The sequence below is a fragment of the Sceloporus occidentalis genome, unplaced genomic scaffold (genome assembly GCF_023333645.1).
Source record: "Sceloporus occidentalis isolate IW3139 unplaced genomic scaffold, rSceOcc1.0.p SCAF_37, whole genome shotgun sequence".
NCBI classification, from domain to species: domain Eukaryota; kingdom Metazoa; phylum Chordata; class Lepidosauria; order Squamata; family Phrynosomatidae; genus Sceloporus; species Sceloporus occidentalis.
In genome coordinates this window covers 4,288,506-4,311,384 of record NW_028317017.1, presented here as the reverse complement: position 1 = coordinate 4,311,384, position 22,879 = coordinate 4,288,506, and the positions used below count along the sequence as shown (strand labels likewise).

The 22,879-nt window shown below is 39.5% G+C and overlaps 2 protein-coding genes across 2 annotated transcripts; one reads left to right on the top strand and one right to left on the bottom strand.

Moving 5' to 3' along the window:
• On the bottom strand, nt 1-7,839 carry LOC149297758 (U3 small nucleolar ribonucleoprotein MPP10-like). The gene is made up of 11 exons (XM_089488209.1): nt 7,751-7,839; nt 6,532-7,198; nt 3,689-3,873; nt 3,185-3,434; nt 2,944-3,085; nt 2,774-2,841; nt 2,407-2,544; nt 2,057-2,167; nt 1,298-1,405; nt 507-737; nt 1-147 (listed from the first exon to the last, which is right to left on the bottom strand). Exons 1-11 carry the CDS (start codon nt 7,837-7,839, stop codon nt 1-3), a joined length of 2,136 nt encoding a protein of 711 aa, XP_089344335.1.
• A 286-nt stretch (nt 7,840-8,125) lies between these two features.
• On the top strand, nt 8,126-20,349 carry LOC149297757 (fanconi-associated nuclease 1-like). The gene is made up of 14 exons (XM_089488208.1): nt 8,126-8,151; nt 9,711-10,888; nt 11,673-11,813; nt 12,267-12,468; nt 12,604-12,837; nt 13,367-13,498; nt 14,266-14,374; nt 14,770-14,889; nt 15,055-15,219; nt 15,690-15,855; nt 16,737-16,840; nt 17,226-17,420; nt 17,731-17,859; nt 20,212-20,349. Exons 1-14 carry the CDS (start codon nt 8,126-8,128, stop codon nt 20,347-20,349), a joined length of 3,039 nt encoding a protein of 1,012 aa, XP_089344334.1.
• Nucleotides 20,350-22,879: the final 2,530 nt, after the last annotated feature.

Here is a 22,879-nt window from a genome sequence, read left to right as displayed (position 1 = left end):
CTATAGCTTCAGTTTGTGAGCAGAAAGTTGGTTCTCCTTTGGCTTTTTCTGTGCTGCTTTTGCACCTTTGATCTGTATTTTCACTTGATCCTGCAGCTCAGAGAAGAACGCTTGAGAGGACTTCAGAGCTTTATCCTTCCCTTCATCCTGGAATTGAAAACAGACAGCCTTAATCACTCTGGGACCACAAATGAAACATTGTCACCCTTACACATCCACCAGCTTATATTAACCCTTACAAATGATAAAAGCACATGTGTGTTTAAAAATTATACCTAAGCCACAGCATGAAATTATTATTATTATTTTTTCTTTTGAGTGTGCCCAAACATTATCAAAGCATAGATAAACACTGGTAAAACACCGCAACACTATTTTGGTGTATGGAGCAGTGAAAAAAGGTATTATTGGGCATAATTTTGGCAAAATGCTAAGTGATGGATCAGTGATTTTTAGAGCAACGTTAATTCTATTGCTTGACCATTCCACTCCCAACCGTCCATTACCTTGAGTATGGTGGCTTTGCCTTCTTTGGCAAGCTTCTTCACACTGGCTGCAGCAGCTTCTTTTGATGGTTTCTTCCCACTTTCCGCCCTCATCTTCTCAGCCAGCTGCCGTCGCTGTTCCTTCTCTTTGATTTTCATCTTTTTTGCAAGCTTCTTCTTCCTCCTCTCGCGCTTTTTGTCTGTGGGAGTTTTCTCAGATGTGGTTTTTATATCCCCTGCCTTGTTCTTTTCCTGTGAGATATAGGGGCGCATGATGAGAATGAGCTAAAAACTATTTCTATTTAAAGGGTGCACATTTAGATACCAGTTCTTTGTGGTGTAACAAAACCCAAAAATATATTCTACTCATCAACAACCCAGTAATGCTCCCCTTTCCTCCACATATTTGCTAGAGGGTACCGCGCAGAAAACCAACAATAAAATATCAAATATTCAGTGGTTCCCTCATTATCGGCAAAGGTAAAGAGGTGGGTTGAACGCCTTACTGGAGGAAGGATACAGAGGGAAAGAAAAAAAAAAAAAAATCACATCTGTATAAAAATGGTTTATAGATTAATTTTGTCAATCAATATAACATGCGGTTGAGCAGACCTTCTACAAAGGGCAGAGAAAGAAGACCCTCAAAGTAGGGGGGTGAAACCCTAGCAACGTTTCAAGCTTTACAGCGGTTAATAATTGGCACTGGACCCACTAGGTATAAAGACATTCAAAAAAAGATGACATGGTCCCCTGATTATCCTTCAGGGATCGCTGCTTGAAACCCCAAAAGTCTATCCAGCCTCTTTTCTTACCTTAACTTCTTCTGGAGCGAGAAGGGTTGCTTCGCTGACACCCACTGGTGCCACTTCTTCCATGCTGATCGCAGGGAGGTTTGAAACGACCTTGATTTCTGGAACAGCCTGAAAATTAAATATAATTAGAGGTCTTAACTCACAAAACAGATCATCAATCTATTACTCCAAACACATCCATTATGATCTCTGCTGTTTATTTTCTTTTTTTGCCTTTTCCTTCACAATTTGTGTATTTTCAATACTTTACTAATTTACCAAAAAAATGATATAATGCAGACAAATCTATACCTATGTAGCTTATCTAAATTTTGAAAAGGGACAAAAATATGGTCTTGAATTATGATCTTGTTGGCAAAATAAGCTGTAGCTTTATACGGAATCATAGTTTAGGAACTCGCAGTGTTAGGAGTTGTACAGATTCTTTGATTCAAGCAATGCACATGCGGGAGATATCAATTTACTCATCATTATAGCATGAAACTGCAACCGAGGAGCTACAAAATCTTATATTTATGTCTACTTCAAGGCACTGACCTCTGAAAACACTAGTATGCAAAGAAATTGTACAAAGTCATTCTTCTGCTCTGCTGAAATGCAGACTCCCGCACAGCCGGTGTCTCTATGAGTAACCAACAACTACTTTATACTATATTATATTTTCATTGCATAGCTGAATTATTTGTGTAAATTGTACATAAAAGGGCTTCATATTTTAAGTCAGAGAGAGGGAGGAAAATTGTACGCATAAAAATGTACCGGTTTGGGTGTGAAATGGAAATTGGAAAGAGCATCAAGCTTCAGGAAGAGGCTATCCATCATTTTTTGGATTTCCACATGCTTTGGATTTTCTTCTTCTTCTGCCTTTTTCTGGTAAAAAAAAAAAAAAAAAAAAAGAAAACAGGGCTTTCAATAAAATCGGAACATGGACCACGGTTATGCATATGTAGAGGTTCATAACTAACGCGAATAGTTTGCCACAGACAGAAGCACCACAGCGTTATAAATGTTTTGGTAAATGAATATCTTAAAGCAAGGAAGCCATCTCTAACAACAAATCGTCATTACTGGTAGTATTGTACACGTGTTTGTGTTTCTCTTTATTTTACCTGGTTGAGTTTCAAGTACTCTTGCTCGTAAACCTCTGCAAGGCTCAGTTTGCTCTTATCATGGTCCAAGGTGAGTCGCTTCTTGAATTCGAATGGGTTTTCTTTTGGTTTTTCCTTTCGTACTACATCATCCCATACCTTGGACACAAGACATTTTTAAACTTTAATTCATCAAACCTCACACCATAAAAGTGGCCAAAAAAACATGACTTGTTATAGTGCTTTAAAACAAACATATTCGAAAATGTTATTTCGATATGGCAAAGAAATAGAGGAACTATCATAGAATTACAACATGAAATACATTGGTGGGTTTTTTTTTTACCCTTAACAAGACTGAATTGTGTGTTTGGAGACACAAACTGACCTGGTCTTTTATTCTCTGTTTAATGACATCTTCCAGCTGTAATGTGGTCTCTTCTGTGATAATGGGTGCTGTGATAGATTAAAATATATATAACAGTTGGGAAATGGTTATCACAGCTCAGGATGAACACTATGGTTGCATAAGTGTGTTTGCTTAAATCAATATATTACCCATCCTGGAGGCATGGTCGAATTGCACCGTCTCTGACAGTAAGCTGTTCTCAGGCCTTTTCTGAGCAGTTACTTCGCCGCTTAACTGCCAGACTTTCTCTTCCAGCATCTGGTTTTGAAGGGCTTGAATTCTCTCCGTCATCTGAGTAACAAAAAGTTTAAAAAGTCATCTATGATAATAGACATGTGCTACCAACACAGCAATGCACACTGCCTGGACAATAAAGGCTTACAAACGGACCTTCTCTTCCCGTTTCTCAAAGGAGGACTTTGGTTCACTTGGCTCGGAGATATCCTGTTGCTTTTTACCACCAAGTACATCACCAACATCTTCCCCTTCACTTTCATCCGACAAATCGAATGTCACTCGCTTGAAAGCTTGCTTGGCTTCTTTGCTCTCTTCTGTTTCCTCCATTCTTTCCTCGTCGTCTTCATCACTGCAAAAAGCATTTGTTGTTAGTCTCACGGCATCAAAATGTTTTTTTTCCCCCACAGTAACCTTATAGGTTCAGATATGTGCTTATCTTCTATTGTATGTGTTTACAGAAGTAGAAGTTGTGTATACACAAGGCCTTCTATTATATTATACAAGAAAGGAGATTGAACAGATATTTCCTGTCACTCTAAGGTGGTCTTTTTTGGCATATTAATGTCCTTAAAAAATATTATACAATTTAAAAGGTAGAAATGGAGGATTAGAAAAACCCTTATTATAGACCTAACACACAAATGGGGGATTTCTTACTCCTCATCAATTTCTTCCTGATCATCACCAGCATCCTCCTCCTCCCCCATAGATATATTTTCATCCTCATTATCCTCTGAATGTTCCTCTTCCTCATCACTAGGCTGCTGATCCATACCCTCCTCTTCATTCTCTACTGAATCAAAGTAGTCTTTGTAATGAAGGTCTCTGGAACTTTTAGTGTCCTGAGAAGAACAAGAAGAAAAAAAAAAACCCACAACATTAATTCTCGCAAAATTTTTGATATCAATAAATACAAAGCAGGGATATAATGCTGCTGTTAAATGAAGGGGGGGAAACATGAGGACTGGGGTGTAAAGGAGCTTTCTCTGAGCAAAGGGCAGAACATATACCGGTAGTACAAGTACAGACAAACTCTAACAAAGAAACATCTTAACCCACAATGGGAAGAAGCAACGCGAATAACATACCTGTCTGCACTTTAGTTAAAAGTCTGAGTTACCTTGCTTAAATCACATATAGTTCCCGAGCCGCTGCAAAGCCACAGAGGGTCCCCAGAAATCTCCTGGGCCACACTCCTCAAATGGGTATGTGGGTCCCTTTGTCAATCCTGGTAAACACCAAGGGAGCTTTGGCTCTTCTTGGTCCTCCAAAGTGGGGGAACCACTTAAAGGGATACTCAAGCTATCATATGCACTTTAAAGCTGTGTGGGGCCTTTAGAGTTTTGTGTTCCGATTTGAAAATTCATGAGGGATTCTGCAGGAAGAAAAATCCAGGCTGGGAATATGTATTAAATGGGAAAACACTGGGGACGACTGACATGGAAAAGGACTTAGGAGTTTTAGTTAACAGTAAATTTACCTGTAGCGACCAGTGTCAGGCAGCTGCTGCTAAGGCAAATAAAATCATGGGGTGCATCAAAAGGGGCATAGATGCCCACGACAAGGAAATAATTCTACCCCTGTACAAGTCACTAGTCAGACCACACATGGAATACTGTGTACAGTACTGGGCACCAGTGTACAAGAAAGATATAGTGGAGCTGGAGAGGGTTCAAAGACGGGCAACCAGAGTAATAAGGGGAATGGGAGGACTACAGTACCCAGAAAGATTATCAGAATTGGGGTTATTTAGTTTGGAAAAAAGACGGCTTGGGGGGGGGGACTTAACAACGTATAAATATATAAGGGGACAGTACAGAGATCACTCCCAGGACCTATTTATACCCAGGACTGTATCTATAACAAGGGGACATCCTCTACGGCTGGAGGAAAGAAGGTTTCTACACCAGCACAGACGGGGGTTCTTTACAGTAAGAGCGGTGAGATTATGGAACTCTCTGCCAGAGGAAGTGGTGATGGTAAACTCAATAAAAGAGTTCAAAAGGAGCCTGGACGTGTTTCTTGAAAGCAATAATATTACAAGTTATGGATATTAGATTAACAGGGACAGACCGTTGATCCAGGGATTTATTCTGATTGCCATATTTGGAGTCGGGAAGGAATTTTCCCCCTGGTATGGGGCAATTGGCATCTGCTTCATAAAGGTTTTTTGCCTTCCTCTGGATCAACACAGTAGGGACACAATATGTATATAGGTTGAACTTGATGGACTTTGGTCTTTTTTCAACCTTATGAACTATGTTACTATGTTACTCCCCATTCCCCAGCCGAATGCCGTGCAAGAGATCTGTCCGGCCGAATACACCTCTCTGCACGCGATATGCTCAGCTCCAACATTGGTTCTGTGAACCCTGTGTGTGAGAGTCTGTTCAGATCCTTGTGCACATGCGTGGAAAGACCACCTATTGATTTCAGTGGGAGCACTTTATGCCAGTGATAGCTTCAATTTTGATCATCAATCAACTATAGGCTGGATCAGTGTAAAAAAAAAAAAAAAAAAAGCAAAGGAAGGGTCCATAGAGGGGTTTTACAGACCCAGCCACTGCGTGTGCTCAGGTGTACCTCTCAACCAAAACATCATAAGTGATGAGTGCCCAGGTAAACGGAAAAAATTATTTTACAGATCAGCTTTGGGAATTTAAATATCTCATAACTAAAGTGTATATATCTCAGATGTGAAATGTCTTTGTAGTCTAAAACCATAAAGAAACATGATATAATAAGTGGTATAACATTTTTCATCGGTTTGATTTTCTCTGTGTGAGCGTGTCATAGCCCATGTACTAAATTAGGTGTTGCGTACATTGTTAGTGCAGGGGGTCAACAAATTTGGTTTGGATCTAGAAACCAGTCAAAAAAAAATTATGAGTATGCTAACCATACTGCAACATAAACACCACCATACAAGCGAGCACCACACTCTAATGCACATGCTAACACACATATATATATATATATATATATATATAAAGAGACAGACTATGCATTTACATTTATGCACTATACATTTATACAAAGACTGACTGTAGCACTATTGCACACTGACACCATAGTATACACACAATCACATGCACTACTCCCCCTCTCACCTGCTACGCCACTGCCTAGCTTCTGCCATTGCAAATCCAGGTCACTATCCAAGCAAGGCAACCAGTGAGGTCACGTAGAGTGGATTACGCGACCACGCTGGGTGTCTCACAGCACCCGCTACACCGGATTCATGGTGGGTGTCAGAACCCGTGTGTTCGGGCCATAAAAGCAAGCAATAATAATAGTTATAGGTTTGCTCACCTCCCTCTACATTGTCCTACTATTGCCAACTGTATAATTTACAGTCAGGAACAAAAAATGGACAGCCTAGATAAGGAGAATGGCTTTATCTGCCTTCAAATTCTATTTTTCTTTGAATATGTTCAAGCAGCTTTACTATTATTTACTATTTCATGTAAGTTTTTTCTGTATATTTTATGCTTACAGACTTTTACCTGTTTTGTTTTTCCTTCGCTGAATAAGTCTTCTTCTTCATCACCATCATCGGACTCAATGTCCTCAAAATAATCAATTTCATCTTCATCATTCTCATCTCTTCCATCTTCTTTCTCTGCTGCTTCCAAAAACGCCTCCATGTCTGCCAGTTTGAAGAACTGGTCATCCACTATGGATTTCTCAGCAGGCCTCCTTTTTGGATTTTTAACCGGTTTCTTTTTGCGCTGCTGCTCCAGTTTATCAATATCAAAGTCCAAGTCGGAATCATTATCATCGCTAAAGGAAGAGGCTGGTTTTACTTTGCTCTCTTTACGGCCATTGCGTTTTTGATCTCCCTCTTTCTTTTCATCATCCTTACTGTCTGTGTCTAGTTCTACCTCTGAATCATCTTCCTCAAACTCAGACTCCGATGTGTCTTCTTCAGATGGCTCCAGAAGACAGAGCTCCTTGTCTTTGACGTTTCTTGTGACAGTTTTCTTGAAATAGTCAAGGACACTGCTGTTCTCGAGTTCGATCTGTTGCCAGATTTGCTCTTCATCAAAGTTTTCAACCACAAGTTCTTTGAGCGGACTTCCCACTTCAAGAGCAAGTTCAGACTTATGTAAATCATACAAAACCTTTGTTAACTGGGAGAATTTAGAAGCCAATTCTTCCTGCACACTAAGAAAATAACACAAAAGCATTACCAGGAAAATAGTAATCAGTGATTTGCAAATGATACATTTACACAACTAATTGATGACATGGTTCCTAAAAATAAGTACAATCAATTGTCAATTCCTACTTATTTCATCTACTGATATACTGAGGGGACACACAACACAAGGCAAGGCAACTAGGCAGATCTTTTAACCGGGGCACATATGCAAAGCCACACTGATTTTAGCACAGACCTACAGTTACATGTTATAAGTGTCCCCAGTTAAAGACACCATCTGATCCCCTTAACAACTCATCCACGTACTCCACTAATTTCCTTAAGACCCTGCATCCACTCACACTATATGTACTCCTAGCTCCAAAACTGCTTGCACACTGCAGAACACAACATGAAGGAGCATAATAGGACCCAAGCATCCTGCACCAACATGTAGGGCCAGAAAGAAAGTGTAATAGAGCTAAAGATCATACAGCTGCCGAAGGGCAACGTTACGATCAACTAGCAAAGGCTGTTACCGTTTAGAAATGTATTTGTAACAAGAGTATCCGTACCTGAGAAGCTGCTCGGGGTGAGCACTCACCGCCTCCAACACCTCCATACTTTGCCCCAGGTTTGGTGGAGGTACCGCTGTCTCCGCCATGGCAACCCCTTTCCCGATCAGCACCTACAACTCACATGGCCAGCTCAATAGCGGATGTGCATCCTCAAAATGCGCCCTACCGGAAACCTCTCCGATCACCAGTGTTCCGGATCATACCGTCCCGATGCAAGCTTCCTTTGCTTTGTAACACGACACCATGGGGCTTAATAGCTTTCCTATCTAGCGCGTTACCCAGGTATGAGACTAGCGCCCGGCATGGCAACCTGTTTTACAAGTGTATGGAAGATCTGTCCGTGTAAATAAAGCTATTCCTAGCAGAATAAACATGGCGGCGCCTATGCAGTGTGACAGGTAAGCGTGCAAAAAGAACTCTGGTAGTCATAACAGTTTTTGTATCTGGTTAATATTATTATTATTATTATTATTATGTATTACAACTCCTCCCATAATACTTTGTGTTTCTGATAGCACAATGTGTGTGTGTGTTTTGTCTACCATATTTTATTTTAGTGAATCAAATTATTCCCCTGCTGTGAATTATATAGTGGGGGGAGCGCAAACAACTTTAAGCTAAAATATTTCCCAAAACCCATCGTTGAATATGCTTCTAATCTTTATAACTGAAACGCCAACAATAACATACATGTACTCAAAACCATTGTGCACACACAGTGGCGTGCCGGATGTCCCCTACCGTATACGTGTTTGGGGTCATTTTGCTATTTTCATGGAAAACCAGGAAAATTCTAGCTGTGTAACATAATTGCAAAGGGCTTTTCTAATGATCGGTTACTTGAATTTGATGTCATTGGAACATGGGAGTGATAAAGGGCCTCTGTACGTGTATAAAGATATTCCTTTACAGCTGCAATAGGCGTTTACGACATTAACAGCAAATGCAACACGCCATCTTTTGAATGGTTAATATACGGAGCTGCTGCTGTCCTTAAACGAATATTATTTCTCTGATAGCAACAATTATGCAGATGGTAAATAAACTGCTGTGAATTGAAACATGTATGTAATCAGCAGTGGTTTAGGGTCCCTTAGAGGATTAAAAGGACAATCCAGCCATCATATGTACTTTAATGCATAGGATAGCTGAGAGGTCCCTTTAAATTTCCGCTCTGCCTTGCAAATGCATGGGGGGGTGCACCCATATGCACCCATATGCACCCATATGCACCCATATGCACCCATATGCACCCATATGCACCCGCCACTTTCTTATGCTTGAGCATATCTCCTTGCAGGTGATATACTTGCCGCCGGTCTACTTCAGCGTTGGCTTGGTGAATGTTGTGGGGGGGTCAAACGAACCCCCACGTGTGCCAGGACAGAAAGCACTAATATCGATTTCAGCTGTTACACTGCAGGAAGAAGGGGAAGGACCAACAAGACCCCCCATGTACATGCACAGGAAGGGCTTCCATTGATTTTAGTGGAGTACTTTTTAGCTATTCCAAGCAGCCAATCAGTGAAGCAAAATGTTAAAGCATCCTCTGTGGTCTAATATGCGCTCTTCTGTCAGGAGGCTGCCCATCCTGGCACTAGAGTGTCCCTAAAAAATATCCGGTTATACATCTTTACGTGATCTTTCATGTGTGCCGAACATATTTCCCGCAAGCCAAGGAGCTGGAGAGTGGGGAAATGAGTGGGGGGAATTCTGATTCAAGGGGACAACCCCAATATTACTAATAATATAATTATAATAATAATAAGGGGGCACTCAGCTAGCATGTGCATTAATGTGTCCCTTTAAGTGTGTACTATGATCTCAGACTGAATGTAACCAACTATTCTGTAGCATTTTTGACCTGTAATGTTTCAAATTGACTAATTTGATTTTTCTTTTTATCTGTAGTAAATGATGCTTTATAAACGTCCAAGAATCAAAACGTTTTTTTCAGAATGTCCCAAAACAAGTCACCAGAAAAGAAAAGACCACGTAAAAGTCTGTCACTTTCAAAAAACAGAGCCGTCTTGAGCCCTAAAAGCAAAAAATCCAACTCTAAGTCAATTGTTACTCTTTTTAAAAATGCGCCCCCTGCAAAGCTTTCCTGTCCTCTATGTGGGGAAATGGTGCCGCGGTTTGGCTTGAACAGTCACATGGATGAGACGTGTCCAAACGCAAAGCAGGGGGAGGACGACGTTATACTGGTTGAAAATGCTGAGACCCTGAAAACCAATGTGTCGGTTCAGAATAATCACCTTCCAGAAGACATCATGGTCCAAGCAGCACCGACCTATGAGGCAAAGAGCCCTCATGCTAAAACAGATGTGAACGTGAAGCAAGCCAGTCCATATTTTAACAAAAATGTGCCTTTATCTGGGGTTCCTAATGATTTTCAGGTAGTGAAAACCGTACCTTTAGGGAGTCTTTCCTCAAAACTTTCGAGGCGTTATAAAACTCGTCGAGTAAAGAGGGCTGTAGACGCAGAGGTGGACGCTGAAGCAGACGCCACAGGGTGTATTGAAAATTCCACAAGAAACAAGTCTTCACTCCAGTCCATGGCCATTTTGGATAAAACAGGAACTAAATCTCCTAAAGGAGACGAACCTCAGGATGATTCTGATGATATATGTCTCATCAATGATGACAGCCCACAGTCACCACATTGTAGTGATACATTGCTGTCTGCTGCATCAGTTAATGCTCGTGCTAAAGCTTCAATGCATGCTTTAGAAGGATGTGATTTACGGACGGCCAACCATTGTAACAAATTAAAACGCGGAAATGTGTCTGGGGATGATGTCCTCGATCGTGCTTCACACCATGATTGTGACAAACATGGGTCCATGCCTTCTGCTGAAGACCGCAGTCAACTTCTTCCCATGGAAGATCCTTGTATTTTAGATGGTTTTATGAAACCCTTTTATGACACTGACTGTCAAGGTTCAGGAGAAAGTTTAGGGAATACAATGGAGTCCAGTAGCGAACGAGAATCGTCATCTGAAGATGTTCGTCACCCATACTATCTGCGGAACTTCCTCATGGTTCTCCAGACTGTGCTGCAATGTGAAGAAGATATGAGTCTCTTTAATGAAGAAGACCGTAGAACGTTAAATTCATTTTTTCAACTTTCAGGTATCCACACGGTCTTTGTACAGTTAGAAATTTTAATAGGAATATTTATTCTTATTTTATAAATACAGGTATGGAAAGTTGTTGACAAATCAAACTTAATTTGAGTGGTTTTTAAGCGTATTTCACAATGTACATTTCTGAGGCGTAAGTTCTGTGAACGATGTGTCGCTAATAACGTTGGTAACTGCTGGTTACACACACCGACGTCCAAAAGTTTGGGGTCACTTAGAAATGTCCTTGTTTTTGAAAGCTAGACAATTTCTTGTGTTCCATGAAAACAGTTAAGTGACCCCCAACTTTAAACAGTAATGTATGTTGGACACATTTTTGTGTTTTGTCCCATTCCAGTTTTTTTCTACTTTGTCTAGTATACTATTGTATTTCCCTTCCTTTCAAACCATCCATTGGACTGTTGAATTGGGGAATCGCTGGCGATGAACATGCTAAATTCATGAAAGATAGCGCTGCTTGTTTTGACTTTGCTCTGATTTGATGGTTTAGAGAATGTTTTCTACTATTAATTCATGGTCTCCTCCCTCAACTTTGTTTTCATATCATTAAAAAGACTGTTAGCTTTTAAACATTTTGCAAAACAATGGATGCAGTGCCGATTTCATGTGTTTATTTTATATATATATATATATATACACACACACACACACACACACACCTTCATTATTGTTTGTGAGATGGTATGTTTGTTCAGGGACACAAAAAATACTCTTTTCTCATTATCTCTCTTGGCTTTTTTTCTCATTTTGTTTTTATTTAATGAAATGTAAAGCTGGGAGCCAGAAACTGTATGTTCGACTCTTTCAACGCAAATTCAACTGGATAAAGGTTAACAAGATTGAGTATTCAGAGATCGGATCTAATTTGACTCCCTTCATTGAAGAACTTATCCAGCACAAATTCCTGCAATCAGGTACCCCAGTGCTGTTCTTGTGAGTGATGAGTGTATGTGTTTTAATGTATATAGTTTATAAAAAGTATCCTATGCTGTTAGACCTCCTGTGGGAACCAATACTGTGGCACAATGTAAATAACTCAGCTGGACACTGTGACTTATGTAGGAAGGGGCTTTATACCTTTGCCATACAGAATCCACTCGGTGAAAGTCACTCAGAAAATCACATGACTGACAACAATACCATACTCCAGGTCTCCATATAAAGAAAGTTTATTGGAACAAGTGGAGATAAAACCATGTTTTTTGTCAATGTCAACCTCCACTGCTGTATTTTTTTTTTTTTGCTCAAGTCAAAATATTTTTTTGGGGGATGCCCTGTATAAGAAAGGGGAATGCGTTGCAGCACTAAATGCCGTGTAGGGTAGCATTATTGTAGGTTGTCATTGAACTTTAGCGTTATCCTTCTAGACTTAGAGTTGGAAGAGCTCTCCGAAGCGCTGGATCTTCTCTCTGCACCAGAACTAAAGATTTTGGCGAAAGGATTTCACCTGACAAACCCCGCAGCTCAAAAACATCAACTTGTCAATGAGTTTCTGCGTTTGTCTCGCCAACGTTCAGTCTTCAGCATGGGGAAGAACCAGCCTGGCATTGCTGCAGTGATCCTGAAAAAGTAAGACTGAGTATGACTTTAACATTTGTCATAGCTGAACATATTTTCTGTGGCATTTAGACAATGCTTTCTAACATTTATTACAGGATCCCTCTTCTCTGTTTAGTAACACGTTGGTAAATCTCTCATCTCTAGGTCCAAACAAATTACCGGGCGTGCTGTGCGGGTTTGCAGAGGTCCTCGAGCTGTGTTTTCGCGCGTTCTCCTCCTGTTCTCCTTGACTGATTCAATGGAGGTGGAAGAAGCTGCTAGTGGCGGCCAGTCCCAGCTCTCCACAGTGCTGTTGGTTAACATGGGACAAATGAAGTTTCCCCAGTACACTGTCTGTAGGATTACTAGGATCTTCCAAAATAGAGAAGATCTCATCAGGTAGGATAACAAACTGCTGGAGGCGGCTGATTTCTTTCAGCGTTAATAATGTGTACCTGCATATATACTGTATCCATGCTAATGCTTTCTGTATGGAATTTTGGAGACCATACATTTACATAACATCTATGATTTCCCAATAGACCTTTACTAGTCAAATGGTCTTAACGAGTTGTTAATGACTAAAACCTACTTAGTGTAGTATATTAAAGACTTGCTTGTTATTCCTGAAAAATGTATCCAAGAAGCATTATATATTGTTTCTTTTGAGCGCTCCTGTAAGGGATCAGAGCCCTCCCTTGTAACCGGCTGATATATACAACGGGGGACAGACACAACTTTGTTACCGAACTTAAGGTGCTCCTTAAAATGCAGGTGTGACTTAATATACCAGTGCTCAGCAAAGAAGCCAGCCAGAATATACCGCTGGTCGTATTCTTGTAAGTACAGGCGTATGGCCAGAAAAAAAGGGATTTTAACATTTATTTTCTTGTCTATTTCCCTTGTTCCAACCCTGATTGTATTTTAGGTATGAGTGTGCCATGCACAAACTAGTGGATATCGTAGTTACCATGACAAATGGCAACTGGACAGAGGCGCATGTCCTTTATGAGAGCGCCAGGAAGGATTGGGATGAGCTGAAGGATGATCCGTTCCTAAGGTATGCTTCTTGTAAAACACACAAGGCTACTTTCCAGTTAGCTGTGTTTTAGCTGTGTCCTTACTGGGATGTCTTTTTAATATATAGTTTCATTAAGCGCAAATGTTTCTGTCCCATGTGCAGCCATTTTGTCCTTATGCTTGTTATTATTTCCTTTGCTAACAATGACTATGAATCTTTCAGTTTATATACTGTATACAAGCAACGTACGCTTAAATTGTTTATATAAAGTGCCTCTTGTGAAACCTTGTGTGGTTTCATTAACTTGTAGCAAGTCAGCTGTTGGCATGCCAGTTCGAGCTTTCTTTCTAAACGATTTGTATAAATGGTGGATTTTTTTGTTTTCCGTACCAAATGATGCAGGCACCCTTTTAAATCAAATGAAAATAGTGAACAAAAACCCCCAACCAGTTCGGAATTGTTCACTATATTGCTTTGCAAAACAGAAAAATGAATTAAAAATGTCAAACATGTATTATGTAAAACAATATGGTTCTTAAAGTTTTGCGGAAATATGAACGTTTCATAACGTGATATCAGAAATGTAAAAAAAAAAAATGAAATGAAAATTCAAAGGTCCATTAACTTGCATAGGAATTTGGGGTATATCAAATGTGATCTGTAGTGTTTGAGGGGGTAAAAACAGTTTAACTAACAGGTGATTTTTCTTCTTCTTCTTTAATGTCGTATATTTATATATTGACTGGCAGCTCGGGACAATGAATTTTGCCTTTTGCGCAATGCTTATGGATATGTGCATTATATAGGTACCATATGGAACTGCCATTGCATCTGCGTTGCTTTACTGTCGGCTGGGTATATACCAGAATCCTGTCCCGAGGAGTAGAGATCTTGCAAAGGCTGCACCTGTATGAGGTATGAATATAGAATACGGCAAAAGAGAAAAGCAGAGAGACCTTTAACCTTGCTACACTATATGAATTCTATTCAACATGTAAATAAATATATATATATGTATGTATATATAAAATATATAATTGACCTTTTTCTTAGACATATCTATAAAATCCAGTGAAAATTCCACCAATGTGGGGCATTCTATTTGAAAGCCCTGAGTATGGAGGCCTTTGCACTTGTAACAATATAAGTATATATGTGTTGAGAATGTTTCAATAATGAGCCTGAAAAAAATAGATTTTATTTATGTTGCTTTATTTTAGTACTATGCATTTTATCTCTGTGTAATCGGTGAAATCGAGACGCTGCGAGGAACAGCATGACACGAGAAGAATGTGTTTCTTGTCTTGTAGGAAGCTGTGGAGGTGCTGCAAACCCTTTTGTCGCAGCGTGTTTACTGCCCTGACAGTAGGGGTCGCTGGTGGGAGCGTCTGGCCCTCAACCTGCAGCAACATTTGAAGAGCACAGAGAAAGTAATTGCTTTACAGTATATGCTAGAATAATGTATGTGGCTACTCGGGTCACTGATGCTTCAAGAAGTGTATCGTATATAGGCTGAATAAATGAAACCAAAGCTACCTAAATGTTAACAATCTCAACATAAATGCACATTAATATATATCGCTGCTGATTTTCAGGCCATTGGTTTTATCATGGAAGGCTTGTCGGATCCTCATGTGCGGACGGGTCACCAGCTTTCTCTGTACCAACGTGCCGTGCGAATAAGAGACTCTCCAAGCTGCAAAAAATTCCGCCCCTTATTCTCCGATCTACCGACGATTGAAGTAGAGGACGTTCCCCATGTAAGTACAACACGTGCATTTTAGGTTGTTTTCACAAAATGTGACAATGAGGAAAGCAATTGCTTCAGAATAAATGAAGACGTCCTTTAGGATTAGTTGGTCTAAAAGCTATGACAATAAAACCTGTGACTCTTTCTTCACACAATGTCCCTCGTTCTCTGGGGTATACAGCTAAACCTATCCCGGTTTCCATAGAAAACATATTGTTTATTTCGCATTTCTTTCTTCACATGGGATCATGCAGGTTTTCCAGTACATTTGCTACCCTATTAACCTTGCTGATGATTCCTTGTTCCTTCATTGTTTTGGGTACACTGTTGACATGATTTTTTTTAGATCGTGAATATGGGTGAGATTTTCTAGCCGACCCTTTGTTGGTATACATAGAAAAATGGCAGCATTGTGATTCCTGTATGCTTGCAGATGTGGTTTCCAATATATAACTGTGCTGATTATGCTTTATTTTGCAGGTTACCATCAAAGGCCAGATGTGTCCTCAGACAGGAATGGGCAAGTCTGTGTTCTTAATGGTGGATCAGTCTGGGGACATTGGAGAGGACAACAGCCTTTCTACTGTAATGTGTTCCGTGGAGGAGCTTGCGCTGGCACATTATAGAGGGCAGGGCTTTGATCAAGGTACACGTATCTGTGTGTGTATTGCAGTGTCAAGTGTTTATTCATGCACTGTAATGCTGTCCAGTATCCTAGTTGGGCTCTCTGAATGCCATCACTTTCCTGACCTTTCCCTCCTCCGCTGTCGGTCAGTTCATGGTGAGAGTCAATGGCAGGTTACTGCTCAATAATTCAATCTAAACTACCACTAGAGAGGGCAAACCGCAACACAGAAACAGTTAACACGATGAACATTTACATTTCTTCTAAACATAAGGCTTAAAGAGAAACGGGAGATGAGCTGAAAGTATAAATGTAGGGCTGGAGCGAGGCACGGTGCGCAGACTAAGCCTTTTAATATAAATTGGTCACCGGATCCTAGTGTCTGTTTAGAATGTTACTAGCTTGCACATCATTAGCCATTTCCCTCTCTGTAGGATCCTTCCCTTTTTCCTTATCACTCCTGTGTTCTGCATCTTTACCTAGCAATACTTTATAGTTTTCTAGCCTGTAGGATGTTGTATCTGTAAGGGCATAGTACAGCTAGTATTTCTTCATGGTACCAATGGTTATTGAAAGGTCTATATAACATAATACGTGGGTCCAGTGGTACTTTGTAAACATGTGTCTGGGTGCCAGGCTGTTAAAGTAAAAGCAGGTAATGAAACAGATCTCTAGTTTTTATGTTTGTTAAATTAGAAGCTGCATTCATTTCAAAGACTGAACCTTTCTTCAGATAGACTCTAACTATTCAAGTACATGTTTTATATCGGTTCCTCTGTGTTCATACTGGGTATGAACGTTGACCTAAAGTAAATATATTTATTAAACGGGAGCACCAGCCTTAAATTGTAGCCTGCTGTCTATATTGTATCGCTAGATCTGGATTTTCTATACTTTTGTAGGCATTCACGGAGAAGGATCTACATTCTGCACTCTTTATGGTTTGCTTATGTGGGATATTATATTTATGGAGGGTATTCCAGATGTCTTCCGAAATTCATATCAGGTAATTACATGCACATGAATTCAAAGCCATAGCAAACTTTCACCACAAGTGCGAGATAATCAGAGCTCTCAAGGCTTACATCGGTTTGTCTTTAATGATGAAGGTAACTAACGGCTGGAATACCGGCAGCCTGAAGGATTAGTTTCAGATATATGAAAGGTTGGTTATTTTCCAGCATGGGCTCGCGGATAACTGTAACTGTCAGAATGCAATGTTCTAATATACGATAGGATAGTAGGAGAGGGTGCTGGTACATAATTGTAGCACCTATGGACATGGGTTTCATGACTGCCCCACTACACGTGAATTAGGAATGCTGTATCTATATTTATATATTTATGTATGTATTTTGACTGCAACATGACTCTTCTGTATTTGGTCACAGGCCTACCCTCTCGATTTATACACAGACAGTTTTTTTGAGAACAGACGGGAAGCCATTGAAACTCGCCTCCAGTTGATTCAGGAATCATCCACCGAGACTTTAATCCAGCTGATTGCAGATGTATGGAAAGCACACGAGGGAGAAACGGCAGCGATGATTAGCTGGGAGCGCTTCTTATCTCTTCAACAAGCTCAGGTGGGGAGTGTGAATTATTTGTGCTGAATGAGGAAAATCAAGTCAAATGTAAGAAATCATTGACAACATGATGAAGGAATGTATGGATGAGAAATAGTGATTTTCCAACACATTGATATAACTATAGCAATAATGTGTAATGAGAGGAAGATCCCACGTTTTAATGTTACTATATCTCAACCATTCATATTACACATTACATAGATGTTACCCCTTTCCCCCCGTGACTTGGCCATCCCTTCAATTTTTAGGAGTTCTTTTCTATTTTAATACAGCACACATGACTGGAGTGTTGTGTTTTGCTTTGCAGAACCTGGCGTCTTGCTTTGGAGGACCCTTTTTAAGTGGTGTATGCAAGATTATGTCAAAAGACTTAAGGCACTGCAGATCAGGACTCCCTGATTTGGTTGTATGGAATATGGAGAAGAAGCAATACAAGGTAAATGAATTGCTCCGTGGAAAGACTTGTCTTAATCTAGATTAATCTATTTCCCGCCTGTTGTGGAGATGATTTTCTTTACCTGCAGTACAGATATGTATAAAAAAGGAGCAGATTTGTTCAGTCACATTTTAATTCATAACCCAGTACTGTTAAAAGTGAACAAAAGGCTGGTGAGTGCTGTCTACGAGAAGATGATTTATAGGTGATATACCTACCTGCACGTGGCCCTGTTGACTGGAAAAAAAAATGAATTGTAGTAAGCTGAATATGGCTAAATATATACATAATCAACATATTTCCAGGGTAACTTTCTCTGCTTCTGTGGATACAAAGCCTTTCAAACTACAGTATGCTACGTAACTACAGTAGAGAACTAGAATGGCAGAGGATCTTTCACACCCCACATTTTTCCTATTTATCATACCAACATGTGCATGTACTCTCCATTTAAAAATGTATATGATTCATGCTTATTTTCTGTTGTGGATATCGTGTGACATTGCCTGATTTTTGTACTAATAGCTTGATTGAATAGCGACATTGTCCTAAGCAATCTCTAGCACTAGAAGCACTTTGACAGGTAGCGCCCAACAAGTGCAGACAGAATGCGCTGTAATCTTCGGGCAAGGATCATGGCAAACGGATTCATGAATGGGACGGGAGCTGGAAAATGTCAATCTGAAAAAAAAATATATATAATGACAAATCCAGCGTGAAATCTGTTGCTTGCAATTATGGTTTTATCTTAGAAGTGGCATTCCCCTAAACGGCAAACAATTTGGGTAATTATGAATAATTTCACAGCAGTGGTTAGGCGTGTAAAGGCAGCAGGCACAGTGCGTCTAATAGTATAGTTATAGTAATTATAACATCACAGTTAAAGAGCGCTGAACTGGAGGAAATTTTTGTGTATTAATTGAGGCTTCTTCTTATAGCTCTTACTGTATTTTTACAAAATGTCACCAGCCACGTCCTGTACAGCTCATGGATCCTCAGCAGCCACCTGGATACCTCAATATCCGCTACTGGTTTTCTCTTGATCTCATGCTCTTTGAACCTGTTTTAAATCTAGGCTGATATGTATATTCCGATTTAGGATGAGACTAGCATTAAACCTTCGCTGTTACACTTCCAGATATAACAACCGCAGTACAAAATGGTGTGTGTATATATATATATTTACATTATTAGTATTGGGCAGCCATAGGATAACCCTATGGCTGGAAATTCTAATTGTTAATACATCTCTTAAGCTCATGGTTCCAATGTTGGAGATAGTAGGATGATAGTCATAGCTGCTCCTCTCTTATGTAACACATATTGCGGGCGGTAGATGAATGACTTTAATATCACTTGTCTTATGGCAGAGAAAAGCTACTGTCTCAGCTGAAAGACTCCTTAAAGATAGAGCCTTTGATTTCGTCTTCAAATCCAAATAGTTTTCATGGAAACAAACACCTCTGGGTTTACCCAGGCCTTGTAGAAGTATAAAAAATAAGTGTGTACAGTGCCTTTCTGCTGTAGCCTGCAATACCACCTTTACCCACCTGGTGGCAGTACTGATAAACCCACGGTGACAGAGTGATTCCGTTACATAACAAGCCTTTTTGGTAAACCTTTAGCATCTCGCCCGGACCAAAATCTAAATGAATGTGAAAGCTGTAGACATACAGAACTTGATGGCGGATACGAATCATTCAGCCCATGTAGTCTGCCCGGTTTTCCTGTTGTAAAAACTGAAACCATTAACTTCTCCTTGGCCCGTACCCAGCAGGGTTTAATTCCCTTACTGTGTTAAGCTGCAATGTGTGCTCAGGGTTTGAGGGTGTTGTTTGTGTTGGCAATCTAGATCGCTTTGTTTCAGGGCCTATTTCATAAATAGGCCTTTAATGGATGCCAAGACTAGTTGTATTTAGCGTGTGACACCGAATGTTACCCACACATTAACGTATATCCCAACATTTTGCAAGAAAGCAAGAGTCTGACCTTAACACATTGATGGGACAGTACTGCTAATCCGCACAAATTTACACTCGTTTCTTGAGTCAGTTTTGACAACTTCCTCATTTCTACTTAAAAGCAAGTAAAGATTTCTTCTGAAGAACAAGGAAGCAATGCTAAAGCTTTTTTGGTTAATTTTTTTTCTTAATGCTTCCTCTAAAATGCACACTTTACTAGTAGCAGCAAGTGATAGTATGCTGTAAGTATTGCTTTTATAGCAATGGAACATACAAGTTCAAGGCTAGGGTGATAACCAAAAAGCATGTAATAACTTTATTCGAAGATCTTGTTACTTGAAATTGTCATTACTTTAAACAAATGTTTTACACCTGTCTCCTTGTCTTGCAGCTAGCAGAAGTGAAAGGTCCTAATGATCGGCTGTCACACAAGCAGATGGTTTGGTTACATGAGCTGAAGAGGTTGGGCGCGGATGTAGAAGTGTGTCACGTTGTATCCATTGGTGCCAAGAGCAGCAGGCTTACCTAAATTATAAAATGAATGCGCGTTGGTCTATAAAATTAATTTACCCTACAAAACATTGTTATATAAAATAAAGTATAAGGCCTCAGCCTTTGTTTACATTGATTCCTTCTCTCCCCAGTTCTTCCAGGGTAACAGTCCATCAAGGCTCAAGTATCATAACTCCTAAATGCTGAGCCAGTAATATTGGTTTCATAATTATGCACATTGCCCATATCTGTATAAGGAGTTTCAATCCATTAGATGTTGGTTAGATTTATGGAGTGTTATTGAGTTAAAAGAACTGTAATTTTGTAAGCTCAGAAGAGCAGGGCCCTCTTCCTTTTTGGCACCAGTTTATTTTGTGTGATATATTTTACCGACTCTTGTAACCGCGCTACATCAATGTAATGACATATTAAACACTAAAGGGGATCTGCTCTTCAGCAATTCGGGCGGGTCCATAGACAAATAGCATATTTTAAATATATACTTTTTAGCAAGAATTTCTAGATTAACATCTAGAAATTAGCAGACAGATGTTGACAAATGTAACACACTGTTTAGTTTTACCTTTTAACACTCAGCACATGCGCAGAGGAGCCCAATAAACTTTGCAAGAGTTTTTTTTTAAAGCATAAGCTGAAAGGGACTTCTGGATAATATTCGGGACATAATTCCAACAGAATTCTTTCAGTCTTGCAACATTGTAACAAGTTGAACAATAACATTCTTCTCTTGGGGGTTTCACTAATGAAGATTGAAAAATGGTGATGGCCCAAGAGACGCTGCTATGTTAACTCAGTTCTGTTAATTTGTTTCTGTCTGCATATTACATTTCTGGGAGTTAACGGACCGCTGTATGCCTCCTGTTTACAGACCAAGTTAATAAAAAAAAAAATTTTTAGGTTTAATTCAACAATATTCAGCAGAGGGTTGAACAGTGTCATTTAAGAAGAGCTTGTGAAATCTTATTTAGTTAACCATATTGTGAAATCATCAAAGCATCCATACATCATCTAAAGCCACATTTTATTAACACAAAACAAAGTCCGATGTAGGGCTGGACTATTTATTTGCGTACAGGATTTCCTTTATGTTAATACACTAAGCACAGTGTACAGAAGAGGCATTGACTTTTGCATCGTCTTAAAATAAAATTGGAAAGAAAAATCCTTTACTCGTACAAGCCACTCCGGCAGCATATTGCACGAGACACTTTTTTCCACCAACGGTGGGAAACCATAAATCAGTCAACATCAGCTTTACAACGAAGCCCCTGACCAAACATGATAACAGAGTTATTTTTTGGAGGGTAATAGTACAAATATTTCTACCTCCCTTCTAAATCACAAGTGCAATTTTTTAGGCTACGGTTAAATGAGTGATTATTATTTTTATTTAGGACATCCTACTCCCAGTTAGTGAGCGTGCGTCACATAGCTGGATCTTGGGAAAAGATAAATGTCCTCCGTTGGAACAGGTAAATCGCTACGCGCTTGATCTTCATCTGCTGTGACCCCTTCTAAAACCGTATGGAGAAAACAATAAGACTAGCTCCATTTAGGACTACAGGAGTTTTGTGATGAGTCTCGTAATATAATCCTTTTTGGTAGGGGCTCTGGAGTGGCACTTAAGGACAGCCTACTAGATTACTGCGACAAACGATAGCTCTTCTGTAAACCATTTCATTAGAAAACCAGAAACGTCAATTATTAAAAACATTAATTTTGCCTTTCGGTTTATTGTAGTCCGAAGTGGAAGTGTGCAAATCTCTATCTGTGGTTTTGAATGTCCTCATGTTTAGACGGGTAAGAAATTTAAGGTATTACGCATGAGAAGTTAGGAATAGAGTACCACAGTTACAGCTTGCGATCAGCAATTATTAATCTAAACTATATACATTTTTTAAGTTAAATGTCTGTTAAAAGGCACTTCTACACCTATATATATATATATCTATATAGCTTAATATATCTACAACAGGAAATTAACAGTGCATCTCATCTTTAAGTTATTTCCACAGATTAAATGCAAACCCAGTATAGGAGAGAAAAAAATCAAATAAAAAGGAAATTAAAATTCATTAAAGTAGAAATTAGCAGATTGGAATTTAGAGATCCTTACTCCACATATAAAATAAGAGAAAGGTCTTGCGTTTCTAAGAGATGAGGATCTGGAAAGCTGGGTACAAACGTATTCATAGCGAACCTGTGCGGAGCATTTTGGGAAATGTAGTCCACAACAACTGGAATGTCAAAGGCTGGAGGAGTCAGCTTGAGAAAACCAAAAAAACCCAGTTTTTCACTTCTTTGCAAGTCCCTTATCAGTTTGTGTTAGGTAACAGACAAATAAGCATTCCCTAACAAGAATAAAATAACTCAAAAGACGCAGCTAATCAATCTCACAAAATAATTCTAAAGAAAAACAACCCAATTTCAGTGATTTGATCCCAAGCTCCTAGCTAGCTTTCTATATTATCTTATGACCTATTAATATAAAATGTAAACCCCCCCCCAAAAAAGGTGGCAGATCTGTAATAATAAAGGGGGTAAGT